This window comes from Anser brachyrhynchus (genome assembly GCF_964034855.1).
Source record: "Anser brachyrhynchus genome assembly, chromosome: 25".
NCBI classification, from domain to species: Eukaryota; Metazoa; Chordata; class Aves; order Anseriformes; family Anatidae; genus Anser; species Anser brachyrhynchus.
The window spans coordinates 1,852,604-1,865,915 of record NC_137718.1 but is presented as its reverse complement, the minus strand read 5'-3'; the positions used below and the strand labels follow the sequence as shown (position 1 = coordinate 1,865,915).

The 13,312-nt window shown below is 52.1% G+C and overlaps 1 protein-coding gene across 1 annotated transcript; it reads left to right on the top strand.

Annotated features, from left to right (window-relative positions):
- The first annotated feature begins 710 nt into the window (after positions 1–710).
- On the top strand, positions 711–12,409 carry LOC308182689 (uncharacterized protein). Its single transcript, XM_080567710.1, has 7 exons — positions 711–952; positions 1,976–2,213; positions 4,015–8,503; positions 9,057–9,296; positions 9,985–10,141; positions 10,635–10,764; positions 11,254–12,409. The coding sequence occupies exons 2-7, from the start codon at positions 2,156–2,158 to the stop codon at positions 11,403–11,405; spliced, it is 5,226 nt and encodes a 1,741-aa protein (XP_080423836.1). The 5' UTR covers positions 711–952; positions 1,976–2,155; the 3' UTR covers positions 11,406–12,409.
- Positions 12,410–13,312: the final 903 nt, after the last annotated feature.

The following is a 13,312-nucleotide window of genomic DNA, read 5'->3' as shown; positions in this document are numbered from 1 at the left end:
AATCAATAATCTCCCTGGTTTTTTTAAAACCACTACCTATAAATTATGTGCTGCCTAGGCAAATATGTAACAAACGTTGCTACCTTCGTGGAGTGTTCGAGTTCAAATAAGCACTGCTCTTTGACTTTGACAAATGCCAAGCATTGTTTTAGCAAAAAAATCCATTGAACCCTGTGTTTACAGAGGTAGGATGTCAGAGGGGAATTGCAGATGTACTGTGTCACCAGAAAATTGCAGGAGTTGAAATCCCCTTAAAAGCCTGAAAGCTAAAGGTCTTGAATTTGACTGACAAGTTGGGTTTTGCTTAAAAAAAAGCCCTGACGTTCCAGTTGCTATTGCTCCCGAAAGAAAATGGTGAACTCCTAACAGAACTGCTTCTAACTTCCCTCTGCAAAAGGTCGTTGAACTCACTCATCCTCATCAAAAAGCATTAGTACTGCAGAGTGTTTATGAGCAGGCCGGGCACTATTGCCATTTGGGATTGGGGCATGGACCCAAGCCAATGGGCCATTTCTGAAGGGTCATTGAGCTTGTACAAGCTATAATCCCATTTGAAGTACGAAGAACCTGCCAGCGTGATACAGGTTGAACGGCAGATCTCAAATTTTGATCACAGTCCCTCGGAAGCAGAAAGAGCAGCTCTAATCTAAGAAATGCAGGACCGGGCCTGCTGTCAGCTGTGTGCACTCAAGGCCAGGCAGGGGTCAGACTAGTGAGCAGCAGAGGAAGGAGGCTGCAGCTGGGAGGTGTGGAGCTCCTGGAAATGGAGCATTGTGTGTGCTAGCTAACACGACAAATTACTGTGTGCTGGTCGGGGGTTAAGGCACTGACTCAAACTAGCGTCCCCGTGTGTCAGGTGCTATACAAATGCCAGTCAGGATAATTTCCGTTTCCAAACATCTTACAGAGTGGGAAAGAGATGAAGTGGCCTGACCTTGCTTATCCTGCTCAGGTGAGTGACGTGGCTGGGACTGGAAATGGGGTCTGTCAGTACCGAACCTGCCGTGCTATCTGCACAACACTTCATCAGTTTGCTGAAGGGCGGATAATGGTTTATTGTTATAACCCTCAAGAGCAATCACCTCTTCCTTGGTGTCCTTTACAGTGCTTTTCTGAGCTGTCATTATGCTGCTTATCTGAATTTTGCTCATTTTTTAGATGCGATTTCCACTGCACTCACAACACTCGTGGCTATGTAATAATGTTCTCTCTTATCTCCTTAGCCTGCATTGCTCTAAATTTCCCATCTCCCAGAGTTTCTCTTGCTTTTGTATGTGTGCAGCTGCCTGGTGCTAAAAGGGTGCCTGACCCCTACTGCCTGCAAACTTCAGGCCAACATTTGCGAGGATGCTGGGGCCTAACTCCCGAAGGAGAAAGGGGCGTAACTGTGACTGCTTAACAAGCCTCTGGCCTTTTCTGTTGTTATGAACGTTTAAGCTGTACTTGTTAAGCTGTTTGTCATGCTTGCTCTTTCCCCGTGGTCCTTACTCCAGCCTCACAGAAGGAGCCGAAGGGTCAGGCCCATGCTGTGACCCGCCTCTCCTGGTTCATCCTGCGGCCTGGGGAAGAAACCCAGGCTGGGCACAGCGGGGTGGTGGTGGCAGCACCACAGCCACTTTCCTTTATGGCCTAGTCCTACCCGACAGGTCGTGGGGAGAGAATGTGTGCCCCTTGGGCTCACGGTGGCAAAGAGCAGTCAGAATGGTTTGGTTTTTAGTGAGGTGCCTCCGTCGGGCATCCAGGCCGATCCCTGTGTATGTCTGCCTCAGCACAAACTGTCAGAAACTTCAGACCCTTGTTGGCCCAGGCACCATTTTAACCTTTAATTCAGAAACAAAGTGCTGCTTTGCACAGGCAACCTCTCACGTTCACATTTTCTATTTTTGCCATTCACATGAACACAAGTTTTTGTTAAAAATCATTTGATTCCAATTGGTGAAGGCTTTTAATTTTTTATTTTTTTTTTTTGGAACAGGTTATTGGTTGCTGCCTGGCCTAAGCTCTTATAAAGTAACCCAATACTCTGCCCAAAACAAAACTCTTCCAGAACAATCCCAGCAAATGCTCACTGCTACGGGGCAGCAGTGAGTCCTTAGCAAGCTGCTCCCGATCTGGATAGACTGTTGTTGGGGTGACTCAGGAGCTGCTTCACAAAATGCAGGAAAAGTTTCCCATCTTTATCCTGATTGCATCTGAACTATTGGATTTATCTGGTGAGTGATGTGCCCTGTCCTAATCTCATGTGCTGTCTTTCTGTCTCCTTCTCCTGTAGTGTCAGTGAGCAGAAAACCTATGTCAGGTACTGTGCCATCAGTCTCAGGTGTGAGACAGCAAGGAGATGAAGGAGCAACTTGTTCGTTTGTGCAGCTGTGCTGCAAGGCTCAAGATTTGGTTTGAATGGTTTCTGCTTTGGGAGTGTTGGGATCAGGGCACAGCTGTGATATGAATCTGAACTGGGAGAGGGTCCCTTCCCTGAAGGGTGTGGGGGAAAGCAGAGCCAAACAGCCACTTCTCATAGAGCCTGTCAATAGCAGAACTGGGGGCCAAACTCACGTCTGCTGCAGCCCAGGTTAAAAAATATATTTCCAGGCATCATTGTTCATTACATTAAGCATGGTCTTGCCTGTTCACCGTACAGTAGTGCACTGTTCGGCATTTTCTTTGGGTACAGCTGGCTGGCCAAACATTTCTGACAGTTTGAAAGCAGTGGTGAGTTTGTAATGCTGTCGTGCCTCAAGCAACTTCCTAGGGCTACTGTCACTCATAGCAGGGCACCAGTCAGTCTTCACTTTCTACCTCTTATTGTGAGCCTTTGAGCATACCCTGCAAGGATGCATAAATTAAACTTGGCTCTTGAAAGCAGCCTTGTGTCTTCAGGCAGGGTAGTTTCTTCTGTAAAGATAAACTTAGGAGTGGGCGTTCAAGGAATTTTCCACCAAATTTGTAATTCGATTTGTCTTGTCTTTAAATTAACTTGTCCCATTGCGAGGTGTATTTATGTATATTTATAACACTTTCTTAATCTGAGACCTTGATTCAGTAAAGCATTTGAGTGCATGCATATCTTTAGGCAGATCACTTGTGTTGCTTTGCCGAGCTGGGGCTAAACAACAGGAATTCTGTCTGTTTATGCAAAATCACAATTCAAAATATTTTGTAAGCTTAATATCCCTGTCTCCATCACCCATTAACTTCCATTTGTTTTTTAGCAATATATCAGCGCCCTGGGTTCCCTTTTATCAGCTTCCCCTGCTCATTATTACTGGAGTAGTACTGGTTCTGCAGGTGACCATGGGCAAGTCATCATCTCCTCTCAAGGCACTGCACTTGGGCACCAACCCCAGGGCTTTTATCTGAAATGAAGCTGCCCAGCCTCTGCTTTGGCTTTGTCAAAAACACAATTTAAATGCATAGCACTTAAATGCATAATCACATCTTAGTTTTTAGATGCATGCAGTTGCTGGCAGGTGCCTAAGGAAAAATGCGTAAAGTTTTGGGGGAGGAGAGTACATTAATATTTTAGTCCATGGCTTTGAAAGCATCCTTGCAAATGTCAACCTTCTGAATGTGAGGAGAAAAAAATAAAATGTGCGGACAAAACAATAGCATTTAAAACCTTAGGTCTGCCTCTAAAATGACACAGTGTCTGCTTTGGATGTGAAAAGCTAAAGGTAGCAAACTTACTAAGCCCTGTGTCACTTTTTCAAAACAAAACAGCTTTGTACAGCCTGGTCACTCACTATGGATGGGGAAACTCATCACAGGACTGGGGTGCTGGGGGGCCACGTGGGAGAGCTCAGTCACAGATACATTGATTTTTGTGGTGCTATTGAAGAGCTACCAGCCTGTTCCTGGGCAACCTGGGGGCTTCGTTCTCTGTAATGCCTATAAGAACAGCAGTGCTGGAGCTGCCCGTCCTTCTTCTGAAACTTTCTGCTTCCCTCTCAGCCTGCTGCAAACTGTGAAAAGCTCACCTACGAGGAAATAGACAAAAGCTTGCTTTCTGTTCATCAGGTGCTTCCAGAGACGAGCCTCCCGTCAGTGGAGCACCAGGCCTGGGCTCTCCCGGAGGAGCCCAGCTGAGAGCCGAGAGCAGCCCGGTGCCCAGCGAGGAGCTCCCCGTTACAGGAGGTGACTCGGCGGAGGTGACGTTCCACTTCCAGACTGCGGGGGTTGATCCTACCAGTGAAATGACAGCTGACTTCATTCCTGTCCGCACAGAGACAGCTGCAAGAGCAACAGCCACGCTGCCTAAGGAGGCGGTTAGAAACTTGGAGGGGTCTGATCAACTGCCCGCTTTAAAACTGCAGGATGGAGATGCATTTTCTAACGATCTCCTGAGTAATGTAAGTGTCCCCACCTCTGCACGAGGCTCACAGGGCACCACCCATCCTGAACAGTCAGAGAGGTCAGTGCCAGGCAAAGCACAGACTGTCCCTGAGGCTGCTGTCAGCCCAACCAGCTCCAGCGCTGGGCTGCCCCAGCCCACTCCCACTGGGGGGGTGCACCAAGGCTCTCGGGGGGTTGCAGCTGTCTCTCCCATTCCTGTTATCAAGCAGACGGAGGTGCCAAGTCCTAAAATTTCACTTCTGACTTCAACGGTAAATTTCCATCCTCCAAGAAAAGAAACAGCACCATCTCCGTTTCCGACCAGCGTTAAGATGGCTCTTGTAAGCGCAGGGCTGGGCCGGTTACCACCATTAGCACCTCCCACTACCAAAAGGCCAAGGGATGCAAGTCCCCAAGTCCAGCCTGACAGCAGAGCTGCTGTGACACCTGCATACGTGAGGAGGACTCGGAGTGTGGATGCTCAATTTACTACTTCTGCATTCCCACAAAAGCCAGCTTCGGTGGGCCTTGATGCAGCCTATTTCAGAGTGACACAGACAACTGCTGTTCAGTTTTCCCCTCTTTTATCTCTGAACCAAGAACCGGCAGGCAGTGAAGGCAGAAACTCAGTAACAGCTGTAATAAATGGCTCTAGACACACAACCCTATTGCCTGCTCTTCAGCAGCTCCTGCAAGGCAATGCACAGTCGTCTTCATTACTGATGCGTCCTGAAGCTCTAGGTCATGATGAATTGATTCCACCTCCATTTCAAGGGCCCATTGATGCAGCCGATAAACCACAGCCTCTCCTCTTGTCCCAGACTCTCAACTGTACTAAACACCATGCTTCACATGACACCAACAGGAGCGCTCAGGAAAGCACAGTCCTAGCTTTACAAAGAGATGCAGATCACCTGATGATGACAAGTAAGCCTGAAAAATCCAGATCCTCTGAGAGCCCGCAGGCTTCTTCTAATTCATCTTCATCGGGCCAGTCACAAACCTTCACGTTAAACCTCTCCCAAACTACTAGAGAGCTAAAAGGAGCAACATCTCCACTCCTTCCAGGTGCATCTACCTTTGAGAAGGCAGCCCTTCCACCTGTAACCACTTCTGCTGCTGTTCACGCAGCACTTCAGCCACTAGCTACATCTGTTGCTTCCTATGCTGGATTGCAGCCGATGGGTGTCCCCACCTCTGCTGCGAGAGGACTCCACGTACTGACTTCATCTGCTGCTGCTGGTTCTGGGTCTCAGGTTCGAGGCGTTTCGGCCCATCCCGGACCTCGGGAAGCGTTCGCTGTGGTGCCGCAGATAAGCACGGTGGGAGATTCCAAGGGACAGAAAAGTTTTCCACATCAGATAGATAAGGCTGGTTCTCCTCCCCTGACTCCACAAGCCAGCGTGGTCTCCAGCCCCTCTGGACTGCAGGATGAGAACCAGAAAGCTTCTCTTGACAGCTCTGCCCCTTCAGCCTCCCCCATCCAGCACGCTGGCAGCCTGGAAGCTTTTGTTGGCAGACTGCACCCACCCCACGCACAGGAAAGCCAGTCCAGCACAACAACAGCACGTCCTGAGCCAGCGGTACCTGTTGTTTCTGAGATTCCAGCACATCTGGCCCAAGCACTGCTGCAGCAGTTTGGTGCATCGCATGATGCAGCTACCAAAAACCTCAGTGCTCTCAGAACCGATCACCCTAAAATGCTCCCGTCATCCCTGTATTTGTCCTTTTTGCTTAGGAATACCGACGGCATGATATGCCTGCTTCCCATGCAAGAGTCCCCTTTGCCTGCAAGTTTCCCTAATGTCAGTGTTGGGACTCTGGTTTCTGTTCAGCAAATCCTGGCAGCATCAAACTCTTCGTTAGCAGATCTTGCAAACTTGCGAAATGGGAGCCCTTCTAGCTTAATTCTGGTTAAGCCTGTATTTGTCCTTTTTCCCACGGACAGAGCAGACTTACAGATGGTGCCCTCTCCTCAGGGTGAAGATGACCACAAAAGCGCCCTCTCATTCACAAACAAGCAAGGTCAGACCGTGGTTACCCATGAACACAGCCGTGATATCCCAGAGAAAACTAGTTCCTCGCATCCCACTAGTGAGTCTCTGAGACCTCAAACTACTCTCTCCACTGCTTCTGACCAGCGAGCGGAGAAAGCCAAAGTTACTTCTCAGCCAGTGCTGACTACTGCGAGTTACGTGGCCATCCCTAGTTCTTTTCAAGCCGCTGCCCCAGCAGCAGCTCGCTTGCTGGACCCGCAGCTGAGGACGAGCACAGCAGCGCAGGCTCCTCACCTACAGGGGCTGCCTGAGGAGCTGCAGGCAGCTGCTGCCCCTTCCCCAGGGGCTGAGGTGCCTTCCCCTGGTGGGATGGCAACCGAGCCTCCCGCCTCCCCGGGGCCACCAGTACTGATGCCGGCGCGGCACAGCCCCCCTACAGCCCCCACAGGATTTTTCAAAGCTGAAAAGCCGCTTTCTTTTTCTGTAACCCCTTTGCTGTCAGCAGTGGGGCTCGCTGGTCTTCCGATGCCGGCCCAGCCTCCGTTTACTGTCGCAGGGGCTGTGGGTCAGGTGCAGCACGGTACGGGACTGACGCTGCAGACCACCACCCATGGCCAGGGCTCAGTGAGCCCGTCTTCCTCTGCCCGTGCACCGTGCACAGATTGTTTGAGCTCAGCTAGAACTGTAAAATACCCGCTAAAGATGTCCCCAAACATTGTGCCTTTGCAGTCCACGTCGCAAAGTCAGCTAAGCACCGAGTCGCTCCGAAGGCTGCCGTCACAAGTTCCATTTGTACCCAGCACTGTGTCGGCTTTCTCAGTATTTCCAGCTGGCAATGATGGCAGAGGCTCGGCAGCGGGCAGCACTGCCTCTTCTGGAGTCACCCTGCATGCTAAAGCAGCACCCGTCCCCCCCACCTCTATAAAGCCTGATCTCACCAAACACTTGGAATTTGTTACCATTGTGCCCAAGCCTGTTGTCAGGATGGAGACCCCAACACCAGTACCAGCGCGTACCCTATTTGCAACAAAGGTCAAAGCAGCAGCTTCTGGGAAATTGCTGGCGACCAGCACCCCCCCGAGGATGTACGGCAGGTCCCCCGCGAGCCTGCCCTCTCCGGTGTCTGCCCACGTTCCCCTGCCATCGGCTGTGAAACGTGACCAAAGCAGTCGAGCACCTTCTGCATTGTTCTCACCGGCCAACGTGGGAGAAAATGGGAAACCAACCGAAGGCAGTGCAAGCCCGAGAAAAATGGGAGCTGGTGGATTCTTGGGAACCAGCACGTCTCTGCCGGCAGTGTTTAGCACAAAGACAGAGCAGCCCCCCGCAGCAGCTCTCGGCAGCCAGGCTGGTGTGGCTCCTGCACAGCCGTCTGCGGCTGCAGAGCCTGTGATTGCTCTCGAGAGCGAGCCTAAATTGACACAGACCACCTCGCCATCTCCATTAGCGGTGACTTCTCTCTCTGCGGCTAAGAATGATTATATCACCGCTTCATTTAGCCAAAAGAAAGTGTTTTTCCTGCCAACATCAGCTCTGCAATCTGACCTGAACGTGGTGTTTCCTACAATTGCCGTAATGAGCAGCTCAGCTAAGGTCCCTGCATCGGGGGCGAAGAGCGAGGGCGTGTTTCTGAAAGGGGACACAGCCACCGCCAGCCAGGTGCCTGGTCGGGCAGCCACCTCCTCAGCACCTCGGGCACGGGAGGAGAAGGTGCCCCTGGGAGCCAGCACGGAGCAGGAGGCTGGCCACTCCAGCCAGCACGCTGCTGGGCAGGCCGCGGGGCCATCTACAGCAAAATCACTTTCTGTACCTGCGAGTAAGGTTACCAATCGGCCAGCTGCCTTAAATAAAGCCGCTGCTGATGGTGCTGAGATGCTCCTAACCAGAGACCTGAGCCCGCTGCCTCCAAGCCCGGGGAGCCCCTCACGTCCTGCAGGGGCCGTGGCAGCACGCACAGCAGCCAGCGATCCCTGGCCGGGTGCTACGGCCACCGCACCCACCGAGGGGCTGCTCCCGGGCACAGAGGCCGAGGAGGAGGCCGGACCACACGGGGTGACCCACGGAGACCCCGCAGGCTCAGAATCTGCTCTAATGCCCCCGGGTTCGGAGCCCAGGGCGCTGCTGAGTGAATCCCGGCAGAGGAGGGTTTTGCAGCAGGACGGTGCCGTTCTCAGCGGGTAATTGTCACGGCGAGTTGGTGTTTGGGCTGTGTGATTTATGGGGTGTGAGGGGTTAATATCCAAATGGCTCCATGAGCTCAGCATCATGGGTATGATGTATTGTTGTTTCCAAAACGTTTAGTTCATTCTGCAATGACCTCACATCTTACAGGAAAAAAATCTTTTCATGTTTCAGATATTAATGCTGTCCTTTGGACCTCGCTTTCTTTTTCACAGTAGCCTTTGACTCTCTGCCTCGCCTCCCAAAACAGTTCTACGTGCAGATTTGCAAGTGGAAGCATCTGCTAGTACGATCAATGTGCTAGCAAAGCGGCAGATATCCCCGCACAGCGCCACGCTCCCACGTTTCCCTCACTCAGACGAGGTGCCTGTGCAGCCGCAGGAGGCTCTTCTGTCCATGGCAGGCTCTGCCATGCCAGGGTCCAGTTGCCGTTCACCTGATTCAGCTCGTTTGCAAACTGAGCTCACCGATCTGCTTGGTTTCACTGAGGGACCTGATCCTAATGCAGAGCTGGGCTGGGCTTCAGCTTCTTTCCTTCTTTCCCTCCAGGATCGCAGTTGTCAGCGACGAGGCCTGTGGCTCTGGCAACTACACGGTGCAGATGAGCCTGCGCCCTGCGGCAGAAGCGAGCCCGGAGCTGCAGGGCTCAGCACCTCCCCAGGACGCCTTCCTGGCCTCCCTGGCCGTGCGGAGCAGCAGCAGCCAGCCCGTGCTGCGGGTCCGCTCCTGCTGCGTGACGCCGTCCAGCAGCCCGGGGGGCCCCGGCGCCGTGTGCTGCCTGCTCCCCAGGTACGGCATGGGCTTGGCCTGGGGACACCCCTCACTCCTGTCCCAGGGCTGCAGCCCGGCCTCTTTGGTGCTGAGCAAAATGAAAGCGGTGGGAATGAGTCCAGGAGCGCCCTGCTCCCCTCGCTGTCAGCACCAAGGGCTCCGTGAGACGTGGGGCTCTCCTCCCTTCACCCGTTATTTTATGCAATGAGCCGTCCCACTTCCACGTGAAGTTCACGGCTATTGCTGCCTAACCTGTCTGGGTTGAGCACAGGGGTGTTGGAGGATTCATGGGTTGATGTTTATAAAGCCACCGGGGCATGAAATGTGTCTTGGAAGTGCTGCATGTTATTGCCATCAGTAAAAAGGGCCTTCAGATTTACCTGTACTGGACATTTGGGGAGGTCACCTCTGCACTGCCTCTGAAGATGTCTGGCTCAGGGAAGGGTCATCACATCACAGCAGCCTTTGTTATGGTTTAGCATGATAACCCTCCAAGAAACAGTTCTGCTATTCGAGGGTGCTGGCCTCCACAGCACGTACACGTCCAGGCTGGGGTGCTGAGGCTGCTGGATTTCTGTTTGACTCTGCCTGCAGCTACAGACACCTGGCCTAGAGCTTGTGCAGAGCAGTGCCAGCACATCTCCCTCCTCCCTCCCTTACTCGGGGGGTGCTGGAAGTTGAAGCTGCTTCCGTTTGTCCTTGCCAGGCTGCTGTCCGAATGCAGACACATCCAGTTACTGCAGAGCAGCGAGCCCAGAGCTGCGAGCTTCACCATCCAGCCGTTCCAGGTGCTGAATCACTCGGTGGCCTATTTGCACTGCGAGCTCGATGTCTGTCTGCACGGCAAACCGGGCTGCGAACAGGTAAGTGGGAAGGGTCCGCCCTCGCTGGTCTTTTGAAAAGATTTGGTGCTTCCAGCAAGTGCGGTTGATGTAAAGAGCCTTGATGGTAGGCTACAGAGCTCCACCTTCTGCCTCCTGCCCTCCTTTTAATCTCCTGCACTCTGTGTGTCTCCTAAAGCCCCAGGTGAATTTCTACACCTGGTTAAGCCAACTGAGCTCGCCGTGCTTTATTTTCACTTTCTGACCACAGATGATTTACCTTTGCCTCGTGTAGTCCACCTAAGAAGCATAATAACAAGCAAGTTAATCGCTAGGGAAAGGAGCTATGGAATTGACACAGGGGCAGGTCCAAGTGTTGGGCAAATCATCCTTGGAGCAGCAGCAGAGCTGGACGGAGCCCGAGCCCAGGGGACGGCTCCAGCTATGGGGACAGAGCAGAGCCGCTGGTGCGGGGTTCTGCCCAGGCACTGCCGTGTTCGGGACACGTTCAGAGCCTTCCACGTATCTTCCCCAGGGCTGCTTTGACAGTGTGGAGCCGCTTCCCCAGCCAGGTGACAGGAACAGCCCTGGGCAGCTGCACAACCTGATCTCGTTTGGTCCAGTTCTGCGAACCAAGGACAGGTTTCTCTATAAACCTGTGGAAGGTGGGTCCCTGATTTGCATCTCTCTCTGCCTCTCTCCTGCAGAAGTCTCTGCTCAGTGTTTCTGCTGTAAGAAAAATGATAGCAGAATAAGGCTGGTCACCAATTGGGAGCGTTTTCATTTTTCTTTCTGTCCGCAGGTGAAATACAGCAGCTGGTTTATGTTAATCAGCTGTTGTCCAGCAGTTAGAAAGGAGAGAGATTCATTCCGGCATGTCACGAGCATGACAGACTACTTAAATCAGTGGCACCATCTCTGAGAGTCACTTAACTTTTGTGTCTGACATTCTTATGCAAAGACTATTTACTGTGAGATCTGAAGGCAAAGTGTTTGGGTCTTCCCAAAGAAAGGGAACTACCCATCCAGATTACTCTGTGGAAGAAGCAGCCCTACCTGCTTGGTGTGCTGTAAAGATGGATGGGGTTTTAGCCTCCCCTTTCTTCTTCCTTACCTCCTTAACGCTGTTCACAGCTCGATTACTTTATTTCCAGGTCCTGATTCTGCCATGCTGGTGCCCGTTCTGCTGGGGTCCCTGACTGGCTTTGCTGTTTTGGGCAGTGCTTTCATCAGCCTTTGGCTGCACCACAGACGGAAAACCAAAAGCCTAGGTTGTCCACAGTTTGGAGAAATCCGCGGCCTGTGAACTAGGAGCAGCTGACTTCTGCAGATCCCACACCACAGCTACAATGATCAGAAGAGCGATTGATTTTGCATTGCACACTGTATTGCTTTTGTAGAGCTTCTGCTGACCCAGGGAGCAAGCTCTCCAGCCTCTGCTTTAAGTGTGAAGGAGACCCACAAGCTGCAGCATGGAGAGGGCTGTAGGAGCAGCTCAGCTAAAAGGGAGAGCAGAGCTTAAAATGCCATATGTGCAAGCACCAGCACACAGTCTGTTCACAGAAATGGAAAAGTTGTCAGGGTGCAGTAGATCTACCTAAAATAAAGCACTAGACTAGAGCCATGCCATCAGGGAGACCAGATTGTTGAGAAAATAAAAAAACTCAAGGTTACTGGTTGGGAACAGGGACAGGAACCAAGAGCTTCAGAGATCCAGCTCAGCAGCTCATCTCACTGGCTTGTCTCACGTCTCAGGAGCTGGGTCCCCTTTCTCTTTGCCTGTGCTCATGCTGGTGGTCTCTTGCTTTTGGTGGAAGCAAGTTTCCAGTGTCTGCCTGTTAGTAAAATCTACATAATGGGGAAAAAGTTCAGCACGTAAAAGCTTTGTCCGTAAGTCTGCATTTCAGAGCACATAAAAAACCCCATTCACCGTCTAAGTCCTAAGGTTCTTTACCCCTGGGGCCAGGATGCAGGCAGCAAAAGGGCCCTTGCCAGAGCACCTGTGCCAAATGCAGCAGAGGAGTAGCTCACACTTCTACCTGGGTCCATTTCCCTACAAGAATCTCTGCAGATCTGCTATGTAGCTACAAATTCTAGGTCAAAACCCGATGGCAATTACCCTGCAGAAACACTAATTATTATTTGCACAGCAGTAGTGCTAAGGAAATCAGCACCACATTGTATTCGACAGTGACTTACCTACACCGTCCCTGTGCTGTTGTTAATGCCATTTATGCCTCAGACAAGTGTCATTAAACCCTCTTTACAGCTTTCAAGGCATAAAGCAAACTAAAAGCCTGTGTACATCATAGCTCAAAGAGTTTGGCTCTCCTGCACCCCAGCCCTGCAGTTTAGCCGAAGGACTGCCCTCCTCCCTACAACAACAGGCTCTGCACCAGCAGCAGGGAGCGGAGCAGTGACACAGAAAGCCGTGCTGCTTTTTGCACCGATGTGCGCCCAAAACACAGCCCTGTCTGAAGCATGGCAGCTTCTCAGGAACATGGAGAGAAGCTGGTCGTGGCTCAGGAGCTGGGCACGGTGCCCAAGCACGGCCAGGAGCAGTGTGGGGGGGACACACAGGGGGGGCTTCCGTGGTGGGACCAGGGCCCGGGGGGCAGCAGCTGCCTCTGGGGCAGGCGGGGAACTGTCGGGGTGGTGCTCAGCAGGCACCCTATGGTAACATGGTTATGGTGGAGGGGGTCAGAGTTATCTGGGGGAGGAGCTGGTTTGACCTCAGCACCACACAGCCGCCCCCTCACCCTCCCCTCTCCGGGATGGGGGAGAGAATCAGAAAAATGAAGCCTGTGGGTTGAGATAAAGACAGTCCACTAGGACAGAAAATAAAGGAAAATAACAACAACAATGATAAGAGTACTACTAATAACGATGTGTACAAAACAAGTGATGCACAACGCAACTGCTCAGCACCCACCGACCGATGCCCAGCCTATCCCTGAGCAACCGGTCCCCCCACCCCGGCCAGCCCCCCAATATAATTTTTCAGCATGATGGCCTATGGTACGGAATACCCCGTATTAATTTATTATTTTTTTTATTATTAATTATTAATTTGGGTCAGCTGTCCTGGGTCGGGTCTGCCCCACCCCCCCCAGCTCCTGCTGCACCCCCAGCCTGCCCGCTGGCAGGACAGAGCGAGAAGCTGGAAAGTCCTTGGCTTGGTGTAAGCACTGCGTGATGTGGGACAGGCGGGCG